The sequence below is a fragment of the Physeter macrocephalus genome, chromosome 6, assembly GCF_002837175.3.
Source record: "Physeter macrocephalus isolate SW-GA chromosome 6, ASM283717v5, whole genome shotgun sequence".
NCBI lineage: Eukaryota > Metazoa > Chordata > Mammalia > Artiodactyla > Physeteridae > Physeter > Physeter macrocephalus.
The window spans coordinates 69,327,293-69,338,721 of NC_041219.1; the positions used below are offsets into that span (position 1 = coordinate 69,327,293).

Sequence of the window (11,429 nt, forward strand, 5' to 3'; positions counted from 1 at the left end):
GATAATGTAAAGAGATGTTTTTGACACCTCAGCAAAAAGGCGTAGCTTTTTTTTTTTTTTAATTCATAGGAGCTTTTATTCATAAGAGGTCAATGCTTCCCACTAGCTATCTATTTTATACTTGGTAGTGTATATATGTCCAAGGCATAGCTTTTTGAAGCACCTTTAGAGCAAATTTTTCAGGAGATGAACCCACTTCCCAATTCCACAATCTAGTAAATTCAAATAGATACAAGAGCTTAAAAGCCAAAATGTCTGCAGTTTAGCATCTAAAACAGTTATTTATTATAAAAATATTCTTCATCATTTTCTTTTTTAAAAAAGTGCTATTCGTGCTGTCTTTTAGTTACACCAATGAGATACTTTTCACCAGAAATCACTTCAGGATTACTACCCCTGCTCAATAACGTTTTTTTTTAAAGTAACTGGAGATTTTTTTGAAGCATTTGATCAGAATTTTACCTCAGTCTGCATAAGAGAGGAAAGCTCCTTTGCGCATTACATTTATCAAGAAATCTCATAGCAAAACCACTAAATTGCAATCACTTCCTTTCAAATACAGCAAGAGTAATAGACATGTGAAATTGATAGAGCTTATGTTAGCTCCCAGTTTTCCACTTCCTTTACCATTAAACAAGTTTAATGAATTATAAAGTGACTCTACCTTTCCACACCTTCTTTCCTTTCCATTGCAAACATGTGAACAACAAAATGGCTTAAAGGCAATAAGTTAAGAAAGGAGAAGCAGATGGTCTGAATAACTCACACACAGGAGAGTAAACACTTAGGGATCACTAGAAGCACAAATTCTTCTGCTAAGTCCTTCTACAGCCTACCCAATCAATTCAATGAAAAACACCTTCAGTCAAAACGATACAATGGAATGAGAGAGTCTACTTAGGAAATAGAAGCTACTATGTATGTGAATGACCATTCTCAGAGAGGGCCCAAGAGCAGGACATTTTTATAAGTATAGTGATAAATTATAATTTCCATTGAGTTTGTGAGTTCAACACTCCCCTCCAGAAGGGAAGCCTTTGATTCCTATGTCAAAAGAGAAGCCTCGGGCTTCCCCTGGTGGCGCAGTGGTTGAGAATCTGCCTGCTAATGCAGGGGACACGGGTTCGAGCCCTGGTCTGGGAGGATCCCACATGCCGCGGAGCAACTAGGCCCGTGAGCCACAACTACTGAGCCTGCGCGCGTCTGGAGCCTGTGCTCCGCGACAAGAGAGGCCGCGATAGTGAGAGGCCCGCGCACCGCGATGAAGAGTGGCCCCCGCTTGCCACAACTGGAGAAAGCCCTCGCACAGAAACGAAGACCCAACACAGCAAAAATAAATAAATAAATAAATAAATAAAAGAGAAGCCTCTTGTCACATTTCAAGTGATTCAATAATTTCTCCATCTATATGTGGGATTATAGTAAAAACTGTAATTTTCCATACGACACCCTCGTAAAGAGTTATCAGCACCACTATCTTTCTCCTTCACATAGCCCTCAGAAGTCCACGTCTGTGGTTCCACTGAGTGCCTGGGTCTTCACATTACAAGATCAACGCACACCTGTCTATAATGGAGTTATGAACATACAAAAAAGCTCTGTGCTGTTTCACAAAGTAGACTCTCATGCAAGCTCACCCTGAAGACTATTTTCACTTTAGCCTGTTGATTCTAAAGAATTTTTTTTGGCTTCTTGATGTGATTTTTCTTTTATCCTTTCACCATACACAGCAAGACAAAGCCTTGGAAAGACACCCTTTAGATAGAGTTACACAATTTTCGCAAATGGAAACACTGATGCCAAAGAACTGGAACTGTTTAGTTCAGAGGGATGAAGAGAAAACGCTGTGCTGAACAAAAGAACATAAGCAGCATTCAAAGGTTAGGCTGTCGTGACACACTGCACAGGACTGTGGCCCACTTCACTTGGCACCCAGAGGAGAAACACTGCCCTCCACTGCCAAAGTAACCTGGGTGGTCACAGTCTGGCTACTTTCTACCAGCCAAACTATTTTATTCTTTTAGATTCTTGTCCTTTTTAATTGGAGTGTGTTGTGAACTTTATTTTTTTCCCAATTCAGAATAAGTATGAAACGAACATGGTGGGCAGGGCTACATCTTCCATAGGGAACACTGTTCAGCCAGAGAAAGGGAATAATTTGTAATTGTCTTAACACTTACCTAACATGACCAGGAAAAGAAACAAGAGCCATATGTAAATATATATATATATATATATATATATATATATATATATATTTTAATAGATAATAAAAAATAATTGGATGGGGCTCAGGGATTTTCCTGAATTTAAAAAAGGTGCTTTTACTCTAGTTTCCCTTCCTTCTCCTGGAGATTGTCCACAGAATACAGTGGCATTGCTCCGGAAAGCTAAAATTGAGAATGAAGAGACAGGGAAGAGAAAAAGAGCCACAGAAAACTATGATAAGTTTTCTCTTCTTTCTCTCCACTTGGGTCATGAGTCCATGAATTAGAGTTGGTGAAATCCTCAGATCTGCATCAGGAAATCTGCTGGCGTCTTCTGAGTTATGCCCAAGGCTGCCCCCCTCCTGGTACGGTTTAACTGTGCTTCTGCTATGGGAGCTCCAAGAATATTTGCTACAGCAGGTATTTTTGTTAATTTGTTGAGTAATATATCAGAGAATAGGGAATGGAGAGGGCTGTGTTGATACTGTAGATAAGGTCCATGCAGACAGAGTCACTGGGCTAAATAGATGTTTTCATTACTTATTTTTTGTAAATGACTTACAAGGCAGATATGTCCAGCTGTGGGGTTCGGAGAACATTTCACACCCCAGTCTCCTAGGTCCTGTTTCTCAATGTTCATATTTCTCATATTTTTGACACAAGATTCATTTCTTTCAAATGGAAATTGTATCTCCAGTGATGCAGACACATCCACAGAAGCATAGTAGTAATGAGGTCATTTACATGTATATGATTGGAAGAAAGGTTATTTCCTTATTGGAGTTTACTCATTTTTTAAATTTTTTATTCGTTATTTTTATTCATTTTATTTTACTTTATTCATTCAACACCCCTACTCTGGCATATGTTCTTGGATTATAGCATTTATATTCAAATAAATCTTCTAATCTTCTAAATATTCTGATTCTAATAAAAACTTTCGGTATACACAAAGAACAGAAAGAGAATAAATCTGACTGGTTTTAAGTTGGATCTCTGGGATTGTCTAGAATCATGTGTGTGTGTGTGTGTGTGTGTTGTATGGATACCCACATAAACTTACCGATACATAAATACAATAGATGAAAGAGACAAATCATCCACAAAGGACTTTGGACCTTGACTTCTATCAGCAGATATGCCTGGACTGTTGCAGTAAATCAACAAGTTTCTTACCAAATTTTATATTTACTAATCAGAAATAGAAGCAAAGGATTCTTTAATTTTTTTGTGTTGGTTTTTAAGGGAGAGATCTGGTAAGGCTAGATAGCAAACCGTGGAAAGAATATAATACACAGAAAACAAAGAAAAGACACAAAAACAAACATGTTATAAGGTAACAAAATGAATGGCAGATTCTGCCCTTCCTTTTTCACATATCAGTATTTTTTTTTAGACTTCTGCAGGTGGAACTAGAATTCTTTTATATTCAAGTAGGTCCAGCTGCCCTTAAATGGGGGGGCGTTTAAGTAGCAGGGTGTGAGTCAAGCTAAACTAACCCATTCTGAATCTGGCTGCTGTTCCTCTCTGAAATTTTCCTGACCTTCTCTTTCTTGGCAGCCTGAAGGCTCTAATATCTTGTCTTCTGGCTATGAGAGCAGAACATATGGTTTGCTTGAAGATTCTTGTTAAACATTTGTCCATTAACCTGACAGTAGGAAGTGCTAAAGAGTAGAAGCAGGAGTCAGGTCAGACTCTCACCTCAAGTCCAAAGCAAACACACTTGCCCCTAAAAAACATACTTGATCTTCAACTTCAGGAAAATCAAATGCAAAGGTAACTACTGATATTTTCTCCCTGTGATTTTAGGACATTCTTTGATGAAGCTATTTCATCATTAGTTCTGTTATCAGATATGATTTCTTTTCCTTGGAGAAAACAGATTTAAACAAACAAACAGAAGCTTAAAGCAAGGAATGAGGGTCTGGGTAAGATCTAGGAATCATATTTTGGCTCTAAGTCCTAAACACTTCACCTGCCTTTGTGCTAGTTATAGATAATTCAGGAGAATCTGCCCTGCCCCCTCCCAATCCCCACAGCAACCCATAAGAAATTTCCTACTTAAAATTTGTGAACTATAATTGTGTTATGTTGCTGGATAATTTCTACACAATAACTAATATAGTGGTAGAGAATCTCTGTAAACTAGTGAGAAATCATGGCAACTACAGCTCACAGGGGGATCCAAGATTCCCTACCAATCTGTATCCATCCGTCAACAACTCAGATTTTAATTTGGGCTCCTTCATTTCAACTTTATCAAATTCCCATTACCATCTGCCCTCTCTGGTCCCTTGAGTTTTGAAAGAAAGCGTGCATATGGTAGGGGTGATTAATCAGCAGAAGTGAGGTTCTTACAATAGCATGGGTAAACCTCCTTTTCCTTTTCACAAACTGATAGATAATTATTTTTTTAAAAAAGATGACGGTCAACTCATCATTACTGCCGAAGTGTCTTATTCATACTGCAGATTATGCAGACCAGTCTGCAAACAACATCCCCTTCCCTCTGGAACTTGGGTCTCACCTGTCTCCTACTTCATTCATACCCCAACTGGTTGGCTTATTAACCGCTTACCAGGGCAGGTACTTTTCAATTCATTTATTCATCCATCCATCCATTCAAAAGACATTTGTTGAGTGCACTTGCCAATCAGTGAGCTAGGGGATTTATATTATTATTTTTAATCCTAACACCCCCATGAGGTAACATTCTTACTCCTATTTTACAAATGACAAACTGGGACTTGGATAAATTCATTAACTTGCTAGACCAAGTCTGTAAGATGTCAAAGCTTGTGCCCATTCTTCTACTTTATATAGGGCAGAAGAAGGCAACAGATGATTAATCGCAATTTTTTACATTTTGGGCTAACATGATCTTCCACGGGCTTAAAAGAGAGAAAGTCGCCATGTCTTCCAGGTCGGTCCAGCTCAGTGGAGTAAATGAGTACATCTGTTCACTTGTCAAATGTGCTCTTTTGGAAAAAAAAACTGAAGTTATACAAATATTTGCTATTCCATTAACTTATATAATCTAGCGACTAATGAACACAAAATGAATTTTTGCATTTGGGGCTATTTGTCTTGCCATTAGCTAAAAACATTACGACAAATTTCATCCGTAACATAAACAAACCTGAGCTATTTGAAAGTTCAGAAAATGCAAAGCGAGTGCTGAATCTCAGTGGAAGCCTAATTTTTACAACTGTCTTCCTCTTTGCATCAGGCCTCTTTTCTGTGTAGTTTCCATTTCAAAATCATGAAATGAACGTACCGTTCTGACCTCTAGCCATCTGTTGGCAGCTGAGAGAAATAAGTAGGCAATGTTGTTCGTGTCTGTCAGTTCCAGCATTCGTTGCTTAAATCTGGTTTCATGCCTGCAGAAAACAAAAATATTATGATGTTAGCTACACAACAGGAGAAATAATAAAAAACAGTCACACTTCCTACTATACTATTTACTCAACGCGGTGACAAACTGATGGGATGGAATGACTAGTAAATGGACTCCTACTTGCAAATAAAGGCCAGCTGCTACTGCTCTCCTGCACCCTTACTGAGAGATGGTGTGGTACAGTGTTTCCTTCCTTTCTCAACCCCTGCTATGGAAAGGAATCTTTCCAGTGACAAAGTCCTATTAAAGATTGTTTCATAAATTTCCACATAATGATGGTAGCCATGAAAACAAGGCATGGTCTATGTCGCAAGTGCCCTACAAAAACCAGAAGAAGTTGTACAGATATGCAACATACTCCACCTACTTTTTATTGCATGTATTTTACTTTTCCGCATGGCATGGTTGGAGTTGGGTAGAAGGTACTAGAAGAGACTCAGGGAAGACAGGAAAATATGCATTTGTAACAGGCAAATATATACTTTAAAATTTTTCTTTTTGCTCAGTGTTTCTGGGACTCAAAGAAGGAAAATGAAATGGCAAGAAGTGGAGGATGGGGGTCCTTGGAAATGACAGATGTCCTTGTTAAGCAAGATATCATATAATCTCAAAGTTCCAAACTAATTGTAAGAATGGTCATTACATGAAAGAAACTCTTGGTGTGTGGTGCTTACAAGGGTCTATGACACATACAGTTTAGATACTGATTCTTGGGCAAATTAAGTTCATTCTAGGGGATTAACATAATCAGACCAAATTCTGTGTAACCTGTGCTATAAAGGAAACTTCTAATAAAAACCTAATCCATTCGAACATGTGAGTTACTTCTCCAAGAAACTCATGTTACATGGTGATAAATCTTTTCTACATCGCAAAAATAGCCTCTTTTTATTTTTCAATTATTTTCCCTCAGTAACAGAAACAATGGAAACCTGGATCAGATAACCAAAATAACTAGTTTGAAGGCTGGAGGAAATGCCAAAGGTTTGTTCAATTTTCTGTGGCCATGGCTTATCTTACACAGACCTCCTGTCTATGTATTATGTTTGCAAGGCGCAGCCAAATTTCATCTGACAGCCCGGTGGTAATTCCTATTTGATAAGAGACTGCTCCAAGTTCCCCCAGATCTTCAAATCAATTTGCAAAAGTTTATAATAAACAATCACTATGTCAAAAATGAAGAAGTCCAGGGTGGGGTGTTCACTTGGCCTGTGAAGCCGTCCATACAGGCCAATATAAAGCAGATACTTGATGTTTATCCAATCAATCTGATCATTCCAATATGCCAAACCAGAAAAATCAGATAATTGAGTCAGACAGCAACATCTGAGCTACACTAATCAAAGGATACAGCAATCAGAGCCAAATAATTACCTCACTTTGAGTTATGTAGCCTTGACCCAAATGCCATGCACAGGAGGACCTGCGCTGAATAGCAACGCACTGGGGCGGGACTAAGCAGACAGAGAAACAGGACTACCCTGGTGATGACCCTTTTAGAGATGGACCGAGTGAATAATTAAGGCAGGATGACTCATAGGGTTATAGGATTTACTGAGATAGTGGATTTCAACTGTAAACAGATATATCCAATTCTGTATTTGCATTGTTAGGTGGATTTTCACCCACTCATTCAGAAACATTCACCAAGCACGAGCACTAAGTGAGACATTAGAATATATATGTCCGAATAAGACATGACCTCTGCCCTAGAGGAGCCCATTGTTTAGTGAAGGAAGGAAGCATGGTATGAACAAGTGAGGAAGGCACAACACAGAAGCCAATCATAACGGCCCTATGTGCAAAATGCTACATGAACATAAAGGAAGGTGATGATTTGGACTGATCAGAGGGTCAGAATGGCAGGGAATGGGGTGGAGGGTGGGGAAAGATGGATTAAGTAAGTTTCACAAAGGACTAGGAAGATGGTCTGAGTGAGGTTTTAAGAAATGTGCTGAATTTTTCAGGTGAACAAGGGGGGCGACAAAGCACGGGAGGTAGCAGGAACAACATGAGCAAAGGAACAGAAGTGAGAAAACTCAACATGTTCAGGGGCTGGAGGAGACAGGGCCTTCTCCCTAGAGGGCAGTGGTGATGGAGAGATTGGGGGTGGGGGTGGGGTGTTTGGACCAAAGCCTGTGGACTCCGCTTGAGATGAACATCAAACACTTCACTGTGACAAAGTGCTTTGTCTGGGGCTCTTCTTACTCTTCCTTAAGTTTGGGGATATTGTTGCAGATATACTCGTAAAGAGTTTGTAAATGGAGTTGGCAACGATCTGAAGCAGCAGTGAAAGGGGAGGGGTGGAAATGCAGCGAACATTCTTTCTGTGTGTTTCTATTTGGCAAGAACCCTTCTGTTTTCCTAATGGAAACTTTGACACACTCAGTCTGTATCTTTTCATCCACATCCAGCTCATCTTTTGAACATTCTTAGACCTTTATTCTGTCAGACCAAAAAAAAAAGCAGGAAAGGTCACTGAAATCTCAGTCTAATTTAACTGTGATCCTTTGGTGGTAAACTACTTGAGGGAGTTCACGGCTGCCTGTGAGTACACCACGAACCCTGAACGCAGGGGAGGAAAGCAGCCTAATCAGTAAATACGAACTTTCCAAAGCGCTGAGGGCTCTGGGGACTCTTACTAGCCTGAAAGAAAGGAAGAAATAGATGGAAAAGAATGTGTTTGATTCTTAACCACAAGTTACCAAATGTAAAGATTCTAGAAAATTTTTCATGGTAGCAAAACTATCCCCACATTGTAAAACTTCCTTTGGTTTAAAAGTGCTAATATTGGTGGTATGTTATGTTTACTTTAAAAATGAACCCTGGAAGATCTAAATCTGGATGAGTCTGATGCATGTACTGCTACATAAAAGTTGGGTTGTCTTTCGCGTCTTCCAATCATCATTCATGGCTTAGGTGTCATGTAATAGTTTGTCTTTCTCACAGCTCTCTAGAATTTTCTTGATGTAAAATTAGAAAGAGTCAAGGCAAATTCTGCTCATGTGTCTGGTGAAGAAGGTAAGTGAAAAAACTAAACCTTGACTTTTGATCAAGTTTCTCTTTCATGCTAAATCATCATTTCCTTCAAGATGCTTTACGTGATTCCAGTCCTCAGCACTCTCAGAAAATGACCTGACCTTGTTCTTCACAAAGAAAATAGAGGCTGTTTTCTGTTGAACCCATCAACTTTTCCACCTACCAGCTTGCCTGAATCTGGTCACTGATTGTCCCCCACCTGCCATGTTATCCCATCCATTTTCTCTGTGGTATTTATCTCGGTTAGAAACAAAAGGCCATGTCTTTGCAGTCTATCAATATCTGCAGCAAGAGTAGCACCTAGCATGTGTTCAAAACTCAAATAAATTAACTTGAGAGGACTTGTTTGGTGAAAAATGTAATTTTTAATATGATGTACTTATGAGTACCACTGGGCATTGCTGGCTACTATTAGAACATAAATCTTATCTTAATACCTACATTCAAAGTCAATAAATGGTTTTACCATCTCCAATAAGAGGCACTGCACACTCTGATGGGAAAACACACCACTGTGGAAAGTATAAATGCTTCACAATGAAACCTAGGTAGATTTATGTAGAAATTCTGTAATTCATGTTGTAGATGGTGGCTGTATCTTTATATTCTACTTTTGACTCAGTTATATGTATATATATATATATATATATATATATATACACATATGTGTAATACAAATATTTCTTAGGTTAGAAAAATCTCTGATTGAAATCAATACAGATCACAACTAACTGCTGAACAATCATCTACAGGAAGACACTGGAACTCACCGAAAGAGATACCTCATATCCAAACACAAAGCAGAAGCTGCAATGAGACAGTAGGAGGGGCGCAATCACAATAAAATCAAGTGCCATAACCACTGGGTGGGTGACTCACAAACTGGAGAACACTTATACCACAGAAGTCCACCCACTGGAGTGAAGGTTCTGAGCCCCACATCAGGCCTCCCAACCTGGGGGTCCAGCAATGGGAGGAAGAATTTCCAGAGAATCAGACTTTGAAGGCTAGTGGGATTTGATTGCAGGACTTTGACAGGACTGGGGGGAACAGAGACTCCACTCTTGGAGGGCACACACAAAGTAGGGTGCACATCAGGACCCAGTGAGAAGGAGCAGTGATCCCATAGAAGACTGAACCAGACCTACCAGTTAGTGTTGGAGGGTCTCCTGCAGAGGCGGGGGGTGGCTGTGGTTCACCATGGGGACAAGGACAATGGCAGCAGAAGATCTGGAAAGTACTTCTTGGCATGAGCCCTCCCAGCGTCCACCATTAGCCCCACCAAAGAGCCTGTAGCCTCCATTGCTGGGTTGCATCAGTCCAAACAATGAACAGGGAGGGAACTCAGCCCCACCCATCAGCAGACAAGTGGATTAAAGTTTTACTGAGCTCTGCCCACCAGAGCAACACCCAGCTCTACCCACCACCAGTCCCTTCCATCAGGAAGCTTGCACAAGCCTCTCAGATAGCCTCATCCACCAGAGGGCAGACAGTAGAAGCAAGAAGAACTACAATCCTGCAGACTGTGGAATGAAAACCACATTCACAGAAAGATAGACAAAATGAAAAGGCAGAGGACTATGTACCAGATGAAGAAACAAGATAAAAATCCAGAGAAACAACTAAATGAAGTGGAGATAGGCAACCTTCCAGAAAAAGAATTCAGAATAATGATAGTGAAGGTGATCCAGGACCTCACAAAAGAATGGAGGCAAAGATCAAGAAGATGCAAGAAATGTTTAACAAACACGTAGAAGAATTAAAGAACAAATACCTGGAAGAATTAAAGAAGAAACAAACAGAGATGAACAATACAACACCTGAAATGAAAAATACACTAGAAGGAATCAATAGCAGAATAACTGAGGCAGAAGAACGGAGAAGTGACCTGAAAGACAGAGTGGTGGAATTCACTGCTGTGGAACAAAGAATGGAAAGAAATGAAGACAGCCTAAGAGACCTCTGGGACAACATTAAATGCACCAACATTTGCATTATAGAGGTCCCAGAAGGAGAAGAGAGAGAGGAAGGACCCGAGAAAATATTTGAAGAGATTATAGTCGAAAATTCCCCTAACATGGGAAAGGAAATAGCCACTCAAGCTCAGGAAGCACAGAGAGTCCCAGGCAGGATAAACCCAAGGAGAAACACGCCGAGACACACAGTAATCAAACTGACAAAAATTAAAGACAAAGAAAAATTATTAAAAGCAACAAAGGAAAAATGACAAATAACATACAAGTGAACTCCCATAAGGTTAACAGCTGATTTCTCAGCAGAAACTCTACAAGCCAGAAGGGAGTGGCTCGATATATTTAAAGTGATGAAAGGGAAGTACCTAAAACCAAGATTACTCTATCTGGCAAGGATCTCATTCAGATTCAACAGAGAAATCAAAAGCTTTACAGACAAGCAAAAGCTAAGAGAATTCAGCACCACCAAACCAGCTCTACAACAAATGCAAAAGGAACTTCTCTAAGTGGGAAACACAAGAGAAGAAAAGGACCTACAAAAACAAACACAAAGCAATTAAGAAAATGGTACTAGGAACATACATATCTATATTTACCTTAAATGTGAATGTATTAAATGCTCCAACCAAAAGACACAGGCTCGCTGAATGGATACAAAAACAAGACCCATCTATATGCTGTCTACAAGAGACCCACTTCAGACCTAGGGACACATACAGACTGAAAGTGAGGGGATGGAAAAAGATATTCCAGGCAAATGGAAATCAAAAGAAAGCTGGAGTAGCAATACTCATATCAGATAAAATAGACTTT

The 11,429-nt window shown here is 39.6% G+C and overlaps 1 protein-coding gene across 10 annotated transcripts in view; it reads right to left on the reverse strand.

The window, feature by feature from the left end:
* The window catches only part of ABCC9 (ATP binding cassette subfamily C member 9), a 149,187-nt gene that overhangs the window by 22,695 nt on the left and 115,063 nt on the right, over window positions 1-11,429 (reverse strand). For all 10 annotated transcript variants that reach the window (XM_024129302.3, XM_028491076.2, XM_028491081.2 and 7 more), the window contains one exon: window positions 5,485-5,587. In XM_024129302.3, the coding sequence (XP_023985070.1) occupies window positions 5,485-5,587 (103 nt within the window). The remainder of the gene's footprint in view (window positions 1-5,484; window positions 5,588-11,429) is intronic.